This window comes from Lygodium microphyllum, chromosome 19, assembly GCF_053477565.2.
Source record: "Lygodium microphyllum isolate KBCC chromosome 19, Lygodium_microphyllum_v1.1.10, whole genome shotgun sequence".
Taxonomy (NCBI): Eukaryota; Viridiplantae; Streptophyta; class Polypodiopsida; order Schizaeales; family Lygodiaceae; genus Lygodium; species Lygodium microphyllum.
In genome coordinates this window covers 62,712,140-62,735,149 of record NC_141153.1, presented here as the reverse complement: position 1 = coordinate 62,735,149, position 23,010 = coordinate 62,712,140, and the positions used below count along the sequence as shown (strand labels likewise).

The 23,010-nt window shown below is 44.1% G+C and overlaps 1 protein-coding gene across 2 annotated transcripts in view; it reads right to left on the bottom strand.

Moving 5' to 3' along the window:
• Window positions 1-19,165, bottom strand: part of EMB2369 (tRNA synthetase class I (I, L, M and V) family protein) — a 65,221-nt gene extending 46,056 nt beyond the window's left edge. Inside the window, exon 1 of one of the 2 annotated variants that reach the window (XM_087700148.1) lies at window positions 18,512-19,165. In XM_087700148.1, the coding sequence (XP_087556274.1) occupies window positions 18,512-18,975 (464 nt within the window). In that variant the 5' untranslated portion in view covers window positions 18,976-19,165. The remainder of the gene's footprint in view (window positions 1-18,511) is intronic. The other variant, XM_087700149.1, reaches the window with a different exon arrangement.
• Between the last annotated feature and the right edge of the window lie 3,845 nt (window positions 19,166-23,010).

The following is a 23,010-nucleotide window of genomic DNA, read 5'->3' as shown; positions in this document are numbered from 1 at the left end:
TTTGGTGGTCAATTGGTGCCAGATTGGACCCTAGGACAATTGTTTGGCCATTAAGTGTCAGTGGTGATACTAGGGACTAGCATTAATTAATTAATTAATGCTAGTCTAAGGGTCAACAGAGGTTGGGAACCACTCCAAGTTGCAAATGGCCTAGCCAATTTCATTCCACATGGGCATGTTTAATTTTGGACAGGGTCAAAAGGGCTGAAATTAATTTTCAAAATTAATTCATTCTGAAAAATTAATTTAATGGCTGAAAATGCATTAGGAAGGCTGCCACTTGACAAAACTTTCCCATGCAACTAGGGAGAAGGCTGTTGGAGGGTGGTGAAAGCTGAATAGCAACCATTCGGAGCTTGGTGGAGGGAGAGGAGATTTGGCTCTGAGAGGAGGCGACGACTGATCGCGCGCCACGACAGGACAGGGAATAGCAGGTTTTCTCTTCCGTCTCAAGAGAGGCGGCGGTAGGAGAGGAGGGCTCGCCAGCCAAGCTATAGTTTTACCCCCCTCTTAAAGCTGTTGGTGCCATCAGATTTGTCATCAGAGCTACGAATCAAAAGATACTTTTCAGCTGATTTTCTATCTTTCTACAGCATTCTCCCATCTCCTCCAGTCTATGCTCAAGTATTCTCAGCAATTCTCAGCCATGGGTAGCAGAGTACAGCCAAATTTGGTGGACATCAGAGAGTTTACTGCTGTAAACCCTAAATTACAGCAGTAATTAGGGTTTAGCAGCCACCTTGGGACCCGTGCCATCAGTCAAAGGCATTGTACACTAAAATCAGCACCGGAAATTCGTGGAATTGTGAGGATTTCAGATGCCAGCCCATCTATTGTGAATTTAGGGCAGCATTTGACCAATTGGGGTTCCATTAGAGCAAGTCCTGGGTGAAAATCAAGGGGCAATTTGCCCGAATGCTTTGCTGATTATTGGAACAGCAAGGGGCTTTTGAATCAGCCAAGGAGATTGTGAAGTATCGGTTTGTAATTTATCCATCAGTAATTGAAATCAAAGAAATACCGAAAGGGGCGCCAGTTTTGGGGCCAACAGGGTGTCCACTGTCCAAGTTTATGAAGGTAAAGTGAGCATTTCAGTTTATGTTCATTTGCTAATTGCTGTAATTAAGTGCTTAATCAGGTTAAACCACCCTATCCGAGAAGGAAGGCTGGTTTCATTGTGGATGCTCCTAAACCTAAGTTGGTTGTACGCCCAATTTTCAAGGGATAGGCCGTACTTTGCTCTTTCCTCTTCCGTGAAAGGTAGGCAGTGGGCTCGGTCTTGCTGCGACATCCTCAGCTCCTGTCATAAGCCATGGTTTGCCATTAGTGCTTTTCCACCTAGCTTTACTGAAAGAAAAGACTTCATGCTTGGCAAATAAACCTATTTTCAATACATGATTAGACTTTTTCCTTCAACAATCTAAGTCCATTGCTTTCAAGTTTTATTATCAATTTCTCAGTCACAAGTTGCTTCGTCCTACCATTGAGGTCCCTCATGTCCCGCATGTGTTATGTTCCTTTATGGTTCTTGTTATGGGTTTTGGTTTGTTTCACCATGCCCCCCCTCTTAGAATTAAGAAAAATCCTTCCTAGGATTAAGGGGTTAGAGGATGAGGGTCGTTCAGCACACAATATAAGTGCTTTACCTTCGCATGAGCCAGGCATAGAAATTCAAATTATACTCGAGGTTAGCATAGCTATCCGTGTCAAAAGGGTAGATGCCTACGTGCGTAATATAAGTGAGGATGACAAGCAAGAAGTCACCGAAGTCCGTTCGACTAGCGACATGTAACTCCTCTGTGATGATGTGATTCAAAAAACGGATGCTCAATGTGTTCTTCTAGGGGTCGGTTACGAATAGAAGTCAACACCTGAAACTAGCCTTCCTTCTTGGAATGGGTGGTGATAACCTGATTTAAGAGTTAATTACAGCAATAAATAAATACACATAAAATGAAATACACACTTTACCATAACATTCTTGGACAGTAGACACCCTGTTGGCCCCAAAATTGCCGCCCCTTGCGGTATTTCTTTAGCTTTCATTCAATTGGAAGGAGTACAACTTGAGATTTTTCAATCTCCTCCTGCTAATCAATTGCTCGTACTGTCATAAATGATCAGCAAGCCTTTTGGGTCATTTGCCCCTTGATACACCTAGGACTTCTTCTCCAATTTGACCCTTGGCTGGCCAAATGCTGCCCCAAATCAATTCGGGATGGGCTGGCTCTTGAAATCCCTTGATAATCTTCAATTATCACGTGCTGATTCAGTCCCTTGAGCCTTCAATCTCTGGCACGGATCCCAAGGTGGCTGCTAAACCCTAATTTCTGCTGTAAATTAGGGTTTAATGCAGAAATTACAGATCAGCCCACCAAAAATGGCTTAAATCTCCTCCGAATGGCTAAGAATTGCTGAGAATGGCTGAGCATAGGCTGAAGGAGATGAGAGAATGTTGTAGAGAGAGAAAATTCTGAGATTTGTTGCGAAGAACTGATCAAAATCAGCTGCTGCCCTGCTGTACCAGCCCCAAACGGATGCACCAACAACAATAGGAGCATCAAAGACTGTGATCTTCAGGAGAAAGTGCATCAGCAACAATTGCCAGCTTCCCAAGGTCAAGAATATGCAATCTCCATCACCAAAATGGTCTCCAATGGCTGGGAAACGGCCCCAAAAGCTGGCAGCAACAGTCCAACACCTCTTCCCAACAACTCCAAAATGAAAAAACGAGATTTCCCTCTCCCTTCAGCCCTATTTAGCCTTTCCCCCACTTGCATGGGAAAGTTTTGCCAAGTGGCAGCTTTCTTAATCCATTTTCAGCAATTTTCAGCCATTTAACTAATTTTCACAATTAATTAATTCTGAAAATTAATTCAGCCCTTAATCCATGCCCAGAAAATTGACCTTGCCTATCCAAAAATTAATTGGCTAGGCCATTTGCAACCCAAAGTGGTCCCATGCATTAATTGACCCTTGGACAAGCATTAATCCATTAATTAATGCCTAGTATCTAGTGTCACCACTGACACTTAATGGCCAATTAATGGTCCTAGGGGCAAACTAACACCAAAATTCACCTAGAATCTAACAAGTGTAACTTGTTACAACTTTTGCCTTTGACAACCATCTTTTACACAAGGTCCTTCGGCCTTCAACTATGAAAAAGTAGCTTGCACCTCGCATGTGCAACACATGTGCATCTTTAATTGCACATTTGATTAATCCTTTAATCAAATGTCAATTAAACATAAGCAAAGCATCAAATTTTCACGTCCTTGTGACAACACCCTATAGTAAGTTGGAGCAACATAGGTTGGGTCATATTCAAATGCCTTGATTGCACGTCGCTGTTCAACATTGGTCATTATTTGGTGTCCCGCTTGCTCCCATTGCAATTGTAGAGCGTACCATTTCCGTAAGAAGGAGGAGTCATGGTCAATAAGTTGTTCCAACTCTCCAATTTCTCAATTTGTGGCCGGGGTTGTAGTCTTTTTATATGACGTAATGAGACATTGCTTGATGGCTTGTTCGTGGGATATCTCAATTGCAATTAATTCCTGAGCTGCTTCAGAAGCCTTGACAAATACAAATTCTGACTCTTCCCAAGAGCAAGAGAGTGTTCGTACTTCCGTTGCTATAGGTTCGTCCAAGAGGCCTAAGTCTAGTCATTCGTAGCTTTTAGCCAAGGTCATGAAGGTAGCGTCCAAGCGTCGGAGGCAAGCAACCAAGTCATCCCCCGTATTTTCAGCTAAGTTCGCGGCCAAGGTTAAGATTGATCGTCACTCATAAGAGGGTCGAAGGCCGGTGGGGGGTTGAGGCTTAACAGGACTAGAGAGTTCAACAACGAATAGTCGCAGTTTGGATTGTTCTTTGGGTAGGAGTTTGACCTCACATTCAATGGGTTTAGTGGGAGTTGCAGTTGTCGTGCCACTAGATGCATTCGAGATGTGAGAGGTATCATTAGTGCTTAGAGCTGGGCATTTTGCTAGTAGAGGGCTACGATTTTGGGCGATAGATTGGTTCAGGCCCTGCTGAGCTAGACTTTGGAGGTTCTACGGACTTAGTGGCCTGATTCTCTTGTGTTGTGAGTGTCTTTGGCATGATGTTTCATGTGGTCAAGTTTGAGGGTGGCATTTGAGTAGGGCCTTTGGTTGTTTTGGCTTTAGGTAGCCAAATCCAGATGTTACCCTCATAGCAGCCTTGCGCACGCAATGAGGTCTTAGGGACCCATCCCGGCTTGACCGTGCATCGATGTTTACGGTTCTGCCTTGGCCGCCTAGGTTTTGGGTGCAGATTGTTAGCCTTGCGAGGCCGTGGATTTCTATTCCTAGGTGGCACTCCCTGTTTAGGTACCCATTGGAACTGGGGTTCATGGATTTCAGTGGCGGTTCTAGTGGGTTGTTGGCCGCGAGACCGGATAGGTTGTGACAAGTCACGACCTCCGTCTTGAGACTTGGTGGTGGGTTTCTCTACCGGTGGCTTCATGGACTTAGAAAGAGTCACACCGCCCTTGCTGAAAGCTGTAACTATGCGAACGTTACCCACAACTAAGTAGATGCGTTGTGAATCGTAATCGACATTGCAACGAGCTTGCTTCTTGAAAGTTCGTCCTAACAAAAATTCTGTGCCTGCATCTTTAGTGTTGGGCAACACATAGAAAATTATCGGCATGCTCTTAGACTCGATAGAAACTGCAACCTTACACTTTCCCAAAAGCTTATAGGGTTGGTCTCCATAAGGGGTGAGACTAGCATTAGTAGGTTGCAACGGTGGTTTGCCAATCATGGGTTAAGATATTAAAATCAGCTCATTCATCAATGAGAGCATCGACATAGTGCTCTCTTTTTGCAGTGAGTTTGACCCTAAGATAAGCGGGCGGTACTATGTCTTCATCTTCCGGATCTTGGCTTATAAATTCAAGCCTTCTGATGCATGCCCTTGAGTCCCCAATTGCACGACCAGATGTGGATCCTCCACTAATGTCTTGGGTCGTCTGTACAGTGCCATTCAAGGTGCATCTATCTGTAGGGACCGGTTAGGCCCGGGGATCGAGAGAGAGAGTCCTTACGCGCAGTGAGAGACAGAGTGAGATAGAGCAGAGTAGAGAGTGAGCACGTTTGTAGGTACAATGACGAGTGTGTACCTTTAGGTTTTTAGATAGATATATATGTGTAAGTACAAGTGCTAAGGGTGTGTTCACACCCGAGCACATTTAAAAGGCACGAGGCCTTTATTCCCAACAACCTCCCACCTAAAGGCAATGTACCTTAAGAGGAGAAAAGAATCAGCTAAGTCTAGGTATGTACAAAGCTGAAATACATATATCTATCCAACTCCCATCATCTGTCGGCAATGAGCAAACCGCTCTACTGGAAGACCCTTCGTGAGAAGGTCTGCAGGGTTATCGTCTATATGCACTTTGACAAGCTCAATGCTCTTGCTGTCAAGTACATCTCTATAATGAAGTGGTACTTCACCTATATGTGCTTTGTCTTTGCATGAAAGACAGGATTCCGTGCTAGCATGATAGCACTCTGACTTTCACAATGGAGAACAAGTAACTCTGTGATGCCAAGCTCTCCCACCAGACGTGAAAGCCATAAAGCCTCCTTGCATGCCTCAGTAGCAGCCACATACTGTGCCTCTGTAGTAGACAATGCAACACGCTTTTGTAGCCTGGAGATCCAAGAGACTACTCCTCCTGTGAAAGTAAACACATACCCAGAACATGACCACCATAGTCTGCATCCGTAAAGCCAACAATAGATGCCTTCTACTTTTCAAAGCAGATGCACAACTCCTTTGTGCCTTTGAGGTATCTCATAATACCTTTCACTGCATCCCAATGCTTCTTGCCAGGGGTTGCCATGTATCTGTTAACCACTCCCACTGCAAAGGCAATGTCAGGACGTGTAGCAACCATAGCATACATCAAACTGCCAACAGCTGAAGCATATGGTATCTTGGCCATTTCAGCCTTCTCATCATCAGATGTAGGACTATCCTCTGCACTAAGTTTCACATATGGAGGCAATGGAACCCCAATTGTTTTCCCCCCCTCCATATTGAAATGCTGCAAAAATTTGGAGATATACTCCTACTGCGATAGATAGAGTAAGCCTTTTCATCTATCTCTGAGTATTCGCATGCCAAGAATGTGATTTGCATCACCAAGATCCTTTATGTCAAAGCTGCCATGAAGACTTTGCTTCAATGAATCCAAGGCATGAGTATCCTTGCCAGCAATCAACATGTCATCAACATACAAAACCAAGATAATCAAGCTGCCATCTGCTGCCTTCTTGGTGTACAAGTAGTGATCCACTTGACTTCTATGAAAGCCTTGGGACTACATGAATGTATCAAACTTATGATACTATTCTCTTAGTGCTTGTTTCAGCCCATACAAACTCCTTTTGAGTTTACATACCATTTTTTCCTTCCCTTGTTCAACAAACCCTTCAAGCTGCTGCATACATATGTCTTCATGCAAATCACCATGTAAAAACGCAATCTTTACAACCATCCTCAACTGCAACCAAGCCCAAAATGGTTCTCAATGTAGTCATCTTGACTACAGGAGAGAAAATCTCATCAAAGTCAATTCCATGCTCTTGCTTGTACCCTTTGCAACCAATCTTGCTTTGTACTTTGGTGAGAAACCAGAAGTGACCATCTTGTAAACCCATTTGCATGGAAGGGTTTTCTGCCCTTTAGGCAACTGCACCAAGTCCCAAGTGCCATTTTTTTCAAGAGATTTCATCTCTAACAGCATGGCTTTATACCATTTCTTGTTGTTCTATCTGTCCATTGCTTCCTTGAAGCAAGACGGTTCACCACAGCCTATCAACATGACATAATCAGCCACATTAATTGCACCAGGAACAAATCTGTCAGGTTGTCTAGTAGCCCTAGACGATCTCCTAACCCAATGGTCATTATTTGCTGGCTGTTCTTGCAAATTTCCATTTTCAGCATGCTGTCCTCGCATTTCAGCTTACAAATCAGCATTAACAACTTGCTGTCCTGGCTGTTCCTGCACATGTAATGGCTCATTTTCATGGGCAATAGCTGGCTGATCATTTCCAGTATCATTTCCTGCATTTACGAGTTCATTTACAGCAAGTATTTGCTGCTGTACATTTTGTTGTCCAAAAGGTATTTCTTCCCGGAATACAACCCTACGGAACTCCTCAGTCTTTTCGGGCTGTTTGTGCATGAGATCTTCCCAGAAGATAACGTCATTGCTGCGTACTACTTTCCTTTTCTCGGGATTCCACAATCTATAACCCATTTCACCCTCGTCACCATATCCTAGGAAAATGTATTTACAAGACTTTGGCTTAAGTTTACTGCGTTTTTCTTTACAAATGTGCACAAAAGCCTCACAACCAAACACTTTCAGATGAGCATATGAAGGTGGCTTGCCCGACCACGTTTCTTGGGGAACTCCCCCCCCCCCTCCCAAAGACTTGTTTGGTGACCGATTAATTAAGTAAACGGCTGTCATAACAGCCTCTGCCCAAAACCAAGGGGTAATGCAGCATGAGACAGCATCGTACGAACCTTATCCTGTATGGTCCGATTCATACGCTCTGCAACGCCATTTTGGGGGGGATTATGAGGGTTAGTGAGCTCCCTCTTTATCCCTTTGCTGTCACAACATGCCTGAAAGGCCTTGGACACATATTCCCCACCATTGTCAGAGCGAAGACACTTGTCTTATCTGTCTGATTTTCAACCAATGCCAAGAATTTTTTAAACTTATCAAGCGCTTCATCCTTGCTACGAATGGGATAAGCCCATACCTTCCGTGTAGCATTATCGACAAAGGTGACAAAATATTTCTTTCCCCCTAAAGATAATCCTAGCATTTGACATACATCCGAATGTACTAACTCTAGAGGAGAAGATTTCAAAGAAAGAGACTTTTTATGAGACGTCTGTGCATGTTTTCCATAAATACAATGATCACAATGCTCAAAATCAGCATAACGAAGACAAGGCAAGTAACCCAAACGAGAAAGCACTTTCATTCATGTTTGACTCATGTGTCCCAACCGGCCATGCCACAAAGAAACGCTTGGCTGCTCGATCACGGCAACAACATGGTTACGCACACTAGATACATGAAGTGGATACAAAGTATCACTCTTGCAACCTCTAGCAATCACTCTTGATACCTTAACAGATCTTCCATTTTCCATCACCAAAGGTGGTATGAAAACCATCATCATCTAGCTGCCTTGTGCTAATCAAGCTCTTCTTGAGCTGAGGTACATGCCGTACATGCTAAAGTGTAAAGACAGAGCCATGCTGAAACTATAGTTGCACACTGCCAATACCTGCAATCTCACATGCATAGTTGTCCCCAAGATGGACAGCACCATGTCAACCCCCTGTATAGACAGAGAACCACTTACGATGAGGGGCGACATGAAAGGAAGCACCTGAATTGAGAATCCAAGTATGCATGTCATCATCTGTATCTGCAAGTAAAGCATGTGCACCAAAGTGTGAAGAGACAAAGAGTACGTCACTCCCACTGTCACTGTCATGAGTGACTACATTTACCTCTTCAATTTTGCACTGCTCTTCTTGTCCTTCTTCTCTTTCTTGCTATTATCTGTCTTCTTGCCTTTTCCTTTCTCTTTTTTCCATTTGTAGCAATCACGTTTAAAGTGACCCTTCTTGCCACAATGATGACATTCAACATCTTTGCCACGTGATTTACTGCATTCCTTGCTATCATATTTGCTCTTTTGCTGTGATCTGCCCCTAGTATGCAAAACATTGGAAGACTTACTGGATACATTGTTCTACCGATTCATCTCTTCTATAAGTAGAGCACTCTCTACATCAGCATACAAAAGGATTGTCAAAAGATGACGTACCAACGAGACAGTAGGGTTGGCGGGGAGATACACGAAGTAAACTTAGCAAACATGGAGAAGAGAACAGAAAAGAAGAGAGAAAAAAACTCTGATGAATGGAATGATAAAGTTCTGAATCATGGAGTGAATGTGATACAAGGGAACAAGGGTGCCATAGCACAAGGAAGATGATGAAGACAGCCACGAACCACGAACCGCAATGTTCTTGTGAAGGGGTGTGAGGGTAGTGGAGAGGCTAGAGAGAAGAGGTGACGGAATGAATGAATTAGCCGTGAGGAATGAATGAGAAAGTAGCCTATAAAGAGGTACATTCAGTCTAGGATGGCGCCCCTTTTTGGAGCTACAAACCCTACATGCAAACCCTAAACCCAAAACGCAGAAACACAAAAAACGCAAATTATGGGTGAAGGGTGAAGGGTTTCTCGACACCCCCTCTCAGGCCCAAAAAGGGAAACAAGAGAAGAGTGAGGCGGAGATCCAATGCTACATGCTGAAGAATGCTCATGCAACAGGCGTCACTTGGACAGTGTCCCTCGTGGGGAAACTGTTCAGTTTTCCAAGTGCCCTAGTACAAAGATGAGGAAAACATGCAATGCATAGGAGGAATGTCGGACTTTGTGTGGTGCCGAGAACCATAAGGATATGCCCGGACTCGATCTTGAAAGGTGGCTCCATGCTGACCAAGAGACGAAGGCAAGAAGAGAAGAGGAGGAAGAAGATGTAGGAGATCCCATAGATCCAAGATTTCCACTTGAAAGGTAACCTGCAGTAAAGAACAGTAGACTGAGTAAACTAGAAAACCCGAAACTCAACCTCGGGAGAGAAGCCACTAGCTCCGTGCATCCATGCTGGAAGGAATACGAAGGTCTCGTCACCAAGTCGCGGCTGAACCTCCAAGGTCCTGATGTAGGTGGTACCTGAAGATCCTAGGTATCAGTAGAAGAGATGACTGGTCGAAGACAGCCACCCCAAGAAAGTAGAGGATGGGTGAAGAGCTTCATGTGGAGTAGGTTCCCCCTTTGAGATGGGAGGTGGAGGGGCCCCCGCTGAAGTCGAAGAGGAAGTAGATGCCCCCTCTGAGGGTAAAGAAATAACATCCCCCTCTGAATCCCTCTCTAAAGTAAATAGGAAATCCAAAAACTCATGGATCACGGACTGTGAAATATCTGATGACGAAGGAAGTGCCGCCGGTCATGCCGAAGAAGGTATCTGGGGTGCCGAAGAGCTCCCAGAGGTAGCCTCTCGAACTTGAGTAGTCGAGGGTCGGGAAGGGTAGGGCTCAGAATGAGCAAGAGATGGGCAACAGTTGTTGTCTCTCAGTGGAGCAGACTAGGTAGCCAAAGACGAGGAAGGAGTTGAGCAACCACTGTCTCTCAAAGGAGCAGAATTAAGAGGAGACGGTATCAAACAATCACTGTCTCTTGATGGAGCGGACTGCAGATCCGTAGGTTATGGGAGCCACTGTACTTGAAAATAAGTGGGAGAAGACTGCCGTTGGTATTGCGACAATCTCCAAGAGGTCGTAGCACCAATCGATCCTCCATGTGCTCGGAAGGACTTAGTGCGCATCGGATGCATCTTATTGCCTTGAGCATAGTACTCTAATAGCCGATGCAAAACGATCTTTGTGGCCCAGAAAGGACAGGTGGCACAAGGAGTACCTGGTGAAAAACGCATATACTCCAAGGGGGTAGGGAGCAAAGGTCGAAGTCGACAAGGATCGGTGGTGTGTTTGGTGATGCCACAGTAGGAGCACCCAGTAGTCTGGTCATCTGTTGGTAAAGAAGCCATGGATACCAGTGTGCCTTGCTGAAGAAGGAAGAGGTCAGCCACCATGAACCACAAACCGCAATGTCCGCCTCAAGGGGTGTGAGAACATTGTGAAGCACGAACCGCAATGTCCGCCTCAAGGGATGGAAGGGTAGTGGAAGGGCTGGAAGTGAGCTACCAGTGGGAGGAGGATGTGACCAGCAACAAGAGACTGCAACTACTAGAAAAACGCAGGTGAGGAGAGAGAAAGACTAAAAATGCAGGCAACAGGAGAGAGAAATACTAAAAACGTAGGCAGGATAGCTTGCAGGAGAGAGAAAGACTAAAAACGCAGGCAGCAGGACTATGATAAGTGCGGTCTTTGCCTTCACTGGAGTGGAGGATCTTTGCCGTTGTTTGAGCAGATCCAGCTCTGATACCATGTCAAAAGATGACATACCAATGAGACAGTAGGGTTGGCGGGGAGGAACACGGAGTGAACTCGGCAAACATGGAGAAGAGAAGAGAAGAGAAAACAACTCTAATGAATGGAGTGATGAAGTTCATGGAGTGAATGTGATATAAGGGAACAAGGGTGTCGTAGCACAAGGAAGATGATGAAGATAGCCACGAACCACGAACCGCAATGTCCTCCTGAAGGGGTGTGAGGGTAGTGGAGAGGCTGGAAAGAAGAGGTGACAGACTGAATGAATCAGCCATGAGGAATGAATGAGAGAGTGGCCTATAAATAGGCACATTCAATCTAGGATGGCGCCCCTTTTCGGGGCTGCAAACCCTAAACGCAAACCCTAAACACAAAACGCACAAACGCAAAAAACGCAAACTGTAGGTGAAGGGTGAAGGGTTTCTCAACAAGGATCACATTAGAATTACTCATAGCAGTCCTGAATGTATCCCAACTCTCTAGTAGAGTGCAAAGCAAGAAAGTAGCCTTAAATTCCTCATCAATCATGAATTTCAAGGCAACCAGCTGGCTGAAAATTGAGTTAAACTCACTCAAGTGACTATACCCTCTTTCATACGCAAATCCATAAGCTTTTTTAACCAATACACTTTGCTTGCAACACTCTTTTGTGCATACAGTTCTTCCAATCTAGTCCATATAGCATATGCAGAATCCAAACCTTCAATGTTGAAGAGCAAGGCATTAGAAATCGATAGCTCTATGGTTGAGCGTGCAAGCTTATTTAACTCATCCCGATCGTCCTATTCCATGTCCGCGGGCTTTGCCCCTTTGGTTTTGATCGGCTTTGCCTGCTTCTTTTGTACTAGGATATTGTAGCATTGTTTTTGCCAAACTGCAAAGTTATGTGCGCCTTCAAGCTTCTTTATGTGCATCAGATTACTGCTATCATTGCTGCCAACCATGATTTTCAGCCCAAATGTGACCAAAAAACCAGCAAATGCAGGCCCAAACTATCACCCAATTAACCAAAGTACAAACAAGTACCAATCAGCAATAAATGACCACGCAGAAGCACAAATTTCAGATCTGTAATTAAATTTTCAGAAGCACCAAACCATGTGCTACAGCATTATCCAACTGATTACAGATGTTCCAAGGGCATATGCATCACATTACATGAGGAATCCCAAAATTTCAGCTGCAATTTCTGTTGTACAAGTACCCACGGGCATAAAATTTGACACGAACGGTCAAAAGCCCCAAAAATTTTGTGCTCAAAGCATCAACCACACATCTGCATTTTCTCTGTCATGCATAGAACAGGCCAATTTTGCCAAAATAGGGAATTTTCAGCAAAACCCCCAAATTTTACCAAGTGTTGATGTCCAAATTGCGTGGAATTCAACCCGCATGTACATAAAATGACCAATTGCTGCACAGATTTTGCCCAAATTGCAAATGCCCCAAATTGCACGGGGTCCAATGTGCCTCAATGTCGAGAAATTGGGTTAATTTCAGCCCAATTTGTGCATGTACATGAAAAGCCCCAAATCTTGGGGACAAAATGTCACAAATTCCTGCAATTTCCCAGGCAGATTTGTTTGTCCTGCATCACAATCCCCAAAACTGGGAAAAGCCCCAAGTTTTTGGGCCTAAATGCACACTGTCTGTGCGCGTGTGAACACCCGGAGGAGAGGAGGCAAATTCAGAGGAGATTTTGAAGAAATAGAATTTCTGTTTTTTTTTTAATGACAGGGGGGCGCCCCGTTGACCTGCCCAACCGCCATCCATGACTGGTCACATCGCCTCCCAGACCACCATCTCGTGACGCACGGGACCTTTCCCGCTATGCAACACGCCCGTCGACTGCTGCCCCTACGTTGCCCAGTCCCGTCGACTGCTGCCCGCTACCCTGTCCCGTCCAATGGAGTCACCGTCACCTGGTCGCCAGTCCATCACGTCGCGATACTGCAGGCCTACACTTGTCGACCGTCTCTCGAGCACATGAGCCTGCCTACGACTTTCCTACTCGCCTTTGAGCTGTCTCGTCACCACGCTGGTTTTCTGCCTCAGCCTGACGATCGTCTGCAACACCTTACGCTCTGATACCAATTTGTAGATACCGGTTGGGCACGGGGATCGAGAGAGAGAGAGAGAGAGAGTCGTTACGCACAGTGAGAGACAGAGAGAGTAAGATAGAGCAGAGTAGAGAGTGAGCATGTTTATAAGTACAATGACAAGTGTGTACCTTTAGGTTTTTAGATAGATATATATGTGTAAGTGCAAGTGCTAAGGGTATCTTCACACCCGAGCACATTTAAAAGACACGAGGCCTTTATTCCCAACACTATTGTTTGGACTATCATGTCTAGTCATCCTCGCAACAATTGTAGCTTGATGTTGTTGCATTCCGCTTTGACTAGATGTAGTCCGAATGCAACATATACATGTTTTTGTGGTGTGGCCTTTTTACCCTTGTTGGCTAGATTGGCCCTTTGAGATTCTAGGGTCTCTGTTTGTCTTTGTTCGGCGGGTATGGGCTTTTGGTTCCTATTTTGCAAGCGAGAATCTATGCTTGTATGGAGCCATTACTACACTAAGATCTAATTTGGAGGGCCTGTCACAGCGCGCGTTTTCTCTCCAGCCTACTTGGGGAAGGTGCGGAGGGGGGTAGAGCCCCCTCTGTGAGGATCCAAGGGGGGTAGTCCCCCACGGCCCGCAGGGCCGTTACAGTAAATACCATGCGCAATTTGAAGGACCGTTCATAGCTAAGTTTTGAACTACTTGCTCTAGATTTTAGTCTAGTGATAGATCTATGATGTGCTTTTGGCTCTATATGGTCTTTCGGTAGGTTTTAGGGTCTACACGTTAAAATTTTGAAAAAATCCAAATTCGGCGTAGCAGGTCCGAATTGTAGGCGCCGAATGTCCGATTCGGCCAGTCTGAGTAGCCGAGGGCCGAATGAGAAAAGGGCCAAATGTAACTGATCCGAATATGGTTGTTCGAGGACCGAATGGCCAACGGTAGTGGCCCGAATCGACCGGGGCCGAGGACCGTGTGATTTGTCCGAATGGGGATTTGGGCCGAATGGCCAAGGACTGAGTCAAATGGGCCGAGTGCAAAGTTGGTCCAAGTGGTGAATTCGGCCACACGCTGAATATCCGCTTGTCCGAGTGGGGTTCAGCCGACGGCCGAATTTCCAAGTGTCCGAGTAAGATAGGCCGAATGGTTGATTCAGCCAAGTCGAGTCCTAAGCGTCCGAATGGTGGTGGGCCAAATGGCCGAATACAGGAGAGCCAAGAGCCGATTCTGGGACCTAGCCCACAATCACCATCACTCGGACAGGCCGAACACGGCACGATTTTGGCCGACGCAACAATAAATCGCTTGAATCACACAATTTAGGTCATGGCCTGTCGCATGCACCTCTAAATCGAAGCTATAGGTGGAGGGAAAGAGTTGTATATACTTGGAATAGTAAATAAACTCCAAAATGTAAATCGGCAAACAAATCAAACCCTCTTGCCTTGTTATGACAGCAAAAATCCCAATGCTTGTTTTTCTTTTTTTTCTTTGTTTTTTCCTACCCTAATGCATCCAAATCACAAGGCAAACACCTACACTACTCCAACCTACTTTTCCAAATCCAAAAAGCTAAAAATTTACTTGCTAAGGAGATCGAATACCTTTTCAAAGTCCCTCGGTTCTTATGTATCTAGCTCAAGCACTGGTTTGGGAAAAACCCTACTTCAATGCTCGATTCGGAGCGCGCAAGCACTCAAGGCTTGAATCCGTTGGTCCTGGCAATGGAATCAAAATGTAGAAGCGAGTACAAGCTTAACCACCAAGACCCACGGACCGCTTATTGTTCAAGTGTTTCAAGCGAGCACTAATGGCTACCTCTCACATAGCCGACGCGCTATCCCTCTCTATGAGTGTAGTGAGCTTACCTTGATGTCCAATTGAGTTGCTTCCTCTCACAAGCACTCCGATAGCTCCACGATTAGTGATGCAAGCTCAAGCATCCTCAAGCCTCTTTCTCCAAGCTTCATCCTCTATAGCCATGCGTAGGATAAGAGAAGAGAAGAGAAGAGAAAAAGAAGAGAGGAGAAGGTGGAGAGCTTCACCTCCAAGATCCCTCGCTCTCACAAGCTCACTCCCTCCCTTAAGCACTCACAAGCAAGCAAGAGAAGAGAAAGAGAGAAGAAGAAGAGTCCACTTTGCCACACACTAAAGAATGAGCTCTTGTTCACTTTTTGAACTTTATATACAAAGCCCTAAATCCCCTTTGGGCGGTCATCCCCTTATCCCCTTTTTTACATGGCCGGCTGTGGCCTAGGCCCTTTTTTCCATTGTCCTCCTATCTTCTTAACTTCGAGGATTAACAGTGCCTGTCAAACCCTAATTTTTTCTGTAAATTAGGATTTACAACAAAGATTAGTCAAAATCTCCACCTCCAATGGCTGATTTTACTAGAAATTATTGGGAAAGGATGAAAATAGGCTAGAGGATGAGAGAGAATGTTGCACTTCAATCGCGAGAAAATTGAAGAAATCAACTCCTACCTAATCTAGACGGCCATTAAAGCTATCTCCGCTACTAGAACATGTTAAATATGATGTTGCTTGGCTGAAACAGCCCTCAAACTACTGTCATCTACTATTGTAGTTTCTTTTAGGCATGTCACCAGCTCCTGGAGGGTCTCCGACTAGCTAGAAATGGCATGTCAATAGGCAAGTTTTACAAAGAGAAGGAGAGAGAGAAAGAACACAGGTAAGAAAAGGAACAATGTGACTGCAATGGCTAAAGGTACAAGGCTGTAATGTTGGAAAATCATGAAGGAACAATGATAGATAATGAGCGAAGGATAGACTGTCTCTATATATGCAAATTGGAACCACAACTGGGAATAGAGTAGCTAGGCCCAAAATGTGGACACACAGGACAGCCAAAAGTATTAAAAAAAGAAATGTGGTAAGGCCTCGAATGGATCGCTCCTAAAAACTCCAGTCTCCGGAATGGGTGAGCCAAGCCTCTGGCCCAACTAAGAGATGATAGCGAGGAACTATCAAAGGCACCATAAGCTGCATAGAAACAATAGGGACCGAGGGCCAAGTGGTAGGGGATGGTGGCTAGATGATGAAGAAAAGGGGTCGCTACTTGCATAAAAGGCCAAAGGTAGACTAAAATCCTTGAAGAAACTCCTTACGATCCTAGGAAGTCCCCCTTTGAAACACAAAGGGCCAAGAAATCCACAACCAGATCACCAACATCATCCCCCTCTAAAAGGGATAGGAGATACGAGGGAACTACGGGAGGAGATGATCGGAGATTGGATGTAACCTATGGGATAAATAGTGCACAACCGGGAACATGTATAGCTATAGAAATATACCTCAGAGGGTCCCCCACAATGGAAGGGAAATGAAGAATATATAGCTTCCTCTCCAACCTATCACAAAAGTGACTCCTATAGAAGAATCCTCAACAAAGAAGGCTTGCTCCATGAAGACAATATGGATACAAAATCTAGTAGGGCCATAAACTAAGATAAGGTGGCAACCCACCTTCGAAACATGTAGGTCGATGGATGTTCAAATAATAGAGGTAAGGTGCCAACACTGTCAATGGGCACCGAAGAGATGTGACTAACAATGACGATGCCCATTGACAAACAAAGATCTTGCAACAAATCACCTCGAGGAGTTATATGACTCAATGTACCATTGTCAATAAGCCAAGGCTACTAAAAAAGTAACACAATCAGAGAAGGCTCCTCCACCCAAGAAATGGGCAAAAACACAAACTCAATGGTGATAGCAGGTGACAAAGTACAGGTAGACAAAGGCTCCCATGTAAATCCACTCTTCCTTCTCGAATAAAGGTGAGGGCATTTTCTCCAACAATTCTCCTCGAGGTATGAGGTCTTTCCACAATGAGGACACATGGGATATCCTCTATGCTTCCCCACAAAATCTAAACCAAAGTTAAAAAGTGACTCCAACTTCTTCCTCTTCCATTACTTCTACTTGGCTTGTCTTGTACCAATAGATAAAGTTGCAAAAGCACAGCTATGTGCACAAGCTCTACCAAAATCTTTCTCACTATGACACGCATCCTGCTCTAGCACCAATGGGACTAGCTCCTCCCAAGTGATAGTCTCCCAACTATGAGAAGTGAGAAGACTAGTGTAGAAGACATCATATCTCCATTATGGAAGATATAAGAGAAGTCTCATACATAGGTCCCCCAAAGAAATGTCCGTACCAAGGGATGCAAGCTCATCCCAAATCTCCTCCATCTTATGGATGTGATTTCTCATTGTAGGGGTATCTGCAATAGAAAGCTATCATAGCTTCAACCTGAGAGATAATCGATGCTCAAATGTCTGGATTCAATAGAGAGATGCCAATCTCTTCCAAACCTCTATGGCGGTCCAAATACGATTTACATATACGAGCACAAAATCTTAGTATAACTTAAAAAGAGAAAAGAGGGGGCTTTGGCATTCAACCGATCCCATAAAGATGCCAAGTCTGAGATCACTCCATCATGGGAATCCATGGTAGGTCAAGGTAAAAGGACTATAACAAAATCTCAAAGGTCATATGTGTCAAGGAGACACTCCATTCGGCCACGACACCAATGCCAATCGGGGACTAGGAGTCCCAAAAGAATATAGAGATGGAGAGATAGGATGGTGGTCGGACTAAACAGTCCCAAAACACAATCCCTCAAAGCATGCACATCGAGGTCATAGATGTCCTTATAGCTAGCTGCATTTTCACTACTGAAGACTGCTTGAAGTGGCAAGAAGCAGTGTTTCACTCCTAGAGGCCAGCCAAGGCAACTCCCATCCCCTGCAGATTTGGAGGTCCTCTATAACCATCAGATATACTCGAAGCAGCATCAGCATCAATTTGTGGCTGCATTTTCCACCAAAGCTAATCACAATGCCTTAGCTAAGAACGGAAGACTTGCATCAAGCCTCTACTCAATATATAGGGTCGTTGAAACATCACAAAAGGAAGGGAATAGGACCTCAGACATTGTTATTAGAACAAAGAGGGGTAATAAACACACTCCCAATGTTATTGTTTACATTGCAAAACAACAAAGCCATTATGCAAGTTAATAGCGATCACGACACAATTGCAAAATTGTGGAAGTGCCTTAAGGACCAATGTGTTGGTGATGGTATTATGAGGGTGGTTAATCTAGATATCCAGTTGCATCCCTTGAGCTACAGGATAAGTTTGTGACCTTTTTTCAGATTAAGAGTGAAACACGTCATGACTTGTTGAAGCTTTTGGATTCTTCTCGTGTAACTTTCTTTACAATAATTAACACGTGTAATGCTGAAATGCCTATAGGGAATCAACCATATGTTGTAAAAAGCATAAGTACACAGACTGTAGAACAAGGGAAGATGCAAAACCTTGGGTAAGGAAACATGTCGAGAACATAGAACTTGGGCTTTGAAGTGTCCACAGCATCCGGTGTGCAGAACGTTTGGTGGGTTTCCCAGAACTGCTGCCATTTGGGCTCCAACTCAGGGAAAGGATAGGCTTTGGTGCTTTGCTGGGAGCTGGCATCCTGCTCAATAAGTGTAGTGGTGGTGGCAGTACTTGCAAATGCAATGCCATTACCTAATGCTGCTGCATACAAAGGCCTCCTGGGCACCAGCATAGCACCAGGGCAAGAGACAAGCCCCACCCATGACCACATGTGCAATCCCCTCTTTTGACAAATAACAGATCGAATTGCGCCCCGAAGAGGTGCAGACGGCCAGGCAGTGCAGCACACAGTGCCACGCCATTGAGTGTAAGCTACGAGATGCAGAGGAGGACGGCACACAGTCCCAGCTAGACTCCTTGCGCCATCCAAATGCCTGCCTGCCATCGCCCTTGTTTCTTTTTATCTTTATCGTTGCTTCCTGGGCCTGTGTCCAAGAGAATTAGCGAAGCTCAGAATCCGGGGTGGAACGGATAGGCCATCACCGAACGTGAGCGGCGCTGCTGTCTCTTATGTGGTTACGACTCTATCTTCTAGCTTCTCTCTCTCTCTCTCTCTCTCTCTCGGCATTGAGGCATTGAGGCATTGTTCCTACTAAGTAGGCCCCGAAAGAATGCCAAAAATGGGCAGCATAAGGGCGTCACTTAGGCTGGCTACACACCGCCATTACCTGCCCAGTCTCTGCCCACTTAAGTTGCTTGGGGGCGCCACCTGCTTACACACTAGGCGACGGACACTTTTCGTGGTCAACAAGTGTCCATCCATCTTTCATTTGCAATTGTTTACACATCGGACACTTCCCGCATCACATATGAATGAAGAGATGCTATGGATGTTGATCGTTATTGACATAGTAATTATTATTTGAATACCTGATTAAACACAATCATTGATGTTAGATTTTTTTTAACAATTAATAAATTTTTTAAAAAACAATTAATAAAACTAAAAGCATTACAAAACTTTTTAAAAACGGCTAATAACAGTAACACAAATTGAAAAAAAGAGCAGGGGGGTTGAACCCCTTCACCATGCTGTTGAGGCATGGTTCTACCCACGGAAAGGTGGAAAAATGGAAATTTTATTAGCACACCACCCCTCTTTCCACCTTTCCACCTGTAATGTTGATGCTTCAAAAGTATGCAAATGTGAGAACAATCTTTGGTGATTCTAACTCTATGGAGGAGATCGGCGACGAAGACAATGGTGACTTTGAACACCAACTCCAAAAAAAAAGGGGGGGACAAAAACTGAACGGATCGTACACATCTGACCGGACTAGACGAATCGTACTATATGGATCCATCTGCAAACGGAATGCAACCATGGGCAGGTGACATATACTTTGGAGATCTAGTACAAGCTTTTGCTCTACTTTGAACTCGAGTGTCATTTCTTGAAGCAACAAGTGATAGCCCACTATTGCTTTTTCTTCCACAAAGGCACAATATAGAGCCACTTGTGCAACCACCTAAGATGTTGTTTGGATGAGGTGGATGTTAGCTGAAATCAAACTTCCACAACCATAGCCTAATGTTGTGAAGAAATTCTCTTAAGAGTACACCATATACCGAATACCCCAATCTTCTTTGGTTGCTGTTCTTCGATTAGATGTTTTGGAAGTTCAAAGCTTTTTGCTTCTAGCAGCTTGGGAGCCTAGTTTTGGGTGGTGGAAGAGCATCTTGTAGTTTGGGAATTGGTGATGGTTTGGGGGGTTGAATTGTATGTACCGATTGCTTCTTGACAAGGCAAAAAGGCAAGAGATGCTACATGGATTCCTCCACACTAATAGATTCTGCCCCCTTGCTTGTTCAACAATAGATTTGAGCACAAAATATGGGAGACAAATGGATGTCTAACAGCAATACATGCCTTACACTCACATATATTTGACATGGAAGGATAATATTGACTGGGAAGCACACTTTGTAGCTAGCGTCAACATAAACAAGAGGGAAAACCTTCGAATAGAGGCATACAATTGATTTGCAATAGTAGGGAGATGTGGACAAACACAGAAGTAGCTAACACAAATAAACAAAGAAGTAGATGTGGATAATGAGTTGCATCAGCATGCTAGGAGTTTTATTTGCAAGTACATACTAGGAGAGGGAAGAGCAGCAGGTTTGTTTGCAGTGCAAGTACCTGTGCAAAGCAAAAGCAGGAAGTACTTGTAGGATAGCAGAAAATGATGTAGATGGTTGGCATATATATGAGGAAGGGGATTGGGTAGCTCTGTTTTCATGTGGCGTCAGAAGTTTAGGTTTTTGAGTTCAAATTAGAGAAGGTGAAAAGTTATGATTAACTGTGGTAAAAGTGGGATCTTGGTGATTTTTGTTCCACATGGTTGGGTAAGAGAGAGGATGTTGGAGGGATGTGAAGGATAATGTTGGTCTATTGGAGAAGGGTATTTGGAGGTCAAGAAGTTGAGCACTTTTCGCAGCAGGCAGAAGAAAGAGGCGTGCTTATGGATTGGTCCATGTGCGCAAAGTATTGCTAGGGGCATAGGAGCCTTCCTTCCTTTTAGGCCCATTACACACCGGAACGCAACCGCCCACGTCTTTGGGTTTTGGCCAATGGAAAGGGCCAAATGGGGAAAAAGGGTGTCCCCCTCTTACACATTGGGGGCACCCGATAGCAATTGTTGCGAGGAGTATTGAATGCTCCTCCCACCCTGTTTCAGCTTTCCACAGGGCGGGGGAGCTCCCCCATTCAATCTCGTCCGCTGGCGAACGAGTGGGCTCCTCCATCTACACTTGCCAATCATGTTGCATGAGCCATTGTTCCCTCTCTTGCTCATTGCACGAGCCGTTGGTGATTGTTGTTGTTGGTCTCTCTACTGTTACTGTATAAACCGGAACGGACTCGCCATGCCTGTTTGTGAATGGAGGTTGTGCTGTGAATAGAGGTATGCTCTCTCTCTCTCTCTCTCTCTCTCTCTCTCTCTCTCTCTCTCTCTCTCTCTCTCTCTCTCTCTCTCTCTCTCTCTCTTTCTTTCACATGCATCAATGCATCATGCATCATGCATCAATGGGTCTCTCTCTCTCTCTCTCTCTCTCTCTCTCTCTCTCTCTCTCTCTCTCTCTCTCTCTCTCTCTCTCTCTTTCATGCATATGCATCAATGCATCATGCGTCACCCATCAATGGTTTCTCTGTAACATGTAAACTTCTGCATGGAATGTGCATAAAGCATGATGCATAGAATTTCTGGAACTTGTAGACATAAACCATGATACATAGAATTTATGGAACCTGTAAACCAAAAGCTTATAGACTAAAAGATTGCCTTCTGCATGGGAAATTTGGGTCTATTCTATGAATTTTGATAAACCTATCCTATCCATACACTGAATTTTTTGAATTTGGGTTTATTAAATCTATTTATTCTCTGTTTGCTCTTGAAATTAAGGAGCTTCTATGGATCATGGTATAGGAGTTCTTATGCATAATGATAGGGGCATATGCTGAAGTTCCTAAATTTGGGTTTGAATCTATTTATTCTTTGTTTGGTCTTGAAAATAAGGAGCTTCTATGCATCATGATAGAGGAGGCGTACACTGAATTTTCTGAATTTGGGTTTATTAAATATGTTTATTCTCTGTTTGCTCTTGAAAATAAGGAGCTTCTATGCATCATGGTATAGGTGTTCTTATGCATCATGATAGGGGCATATGCTAAAGTTCCTAAATTTGGGCTTAAATCTATTTATTCTCTATTTGGTCTTGAAAATAAGGAGCTTCTATGCATCATGATAGAGGAGGCATACACTAAATTTTTTGAATTTGGGTTTATTAAATATATTTATTTTCTATTTGCTCTTGAAAATAAGGAGTTTCTATGCATCATGGTACAAGAGTTCTTATGCATCATGATAAGGGCATACGTTGAAGTTCCTAAATTTGGGTTTGAATCTATTTATTCCCTGTTTGGTCTTGAAAATAAGGAGCTTATATGCATCATGATAGAGGAGGCATATGCTGACTTTTTTGAATTTGGGTTTATTAAATATGTTTATTCTCTGTTTGCTCTTGAAAATAAGGAGCTTCTATGCATCATGGTAGGAGGAGGCATATGCTGAAGTTCTTGAATTTGGGTTTGAATCTATTTATTCTCTGTTAGGTCTTGAAAATAAGGAGCTCCTATGCATCATGGTATAGTAGTTCTTATACATCATTATGTTTTAAATAAGGGCCTATCCTATCCATATGTTGAAGTTCCTAATTTTGGGTTTAAATCTATTTTTTCTCCATTTGGTGTTGAAAATAAGGAGCTTTAATCATCTACTCATGGTGGTTCTATCCCATACCGAAGCTTTTCCTAATGGGATCCTACGAAAGAGTTGGTGGGATGGATTCTGTGGTCAACACCAAGAGCTCTCAATTCATGTATGTGAGAGCCTTGATAGGTCTCAAGCTATTAGTG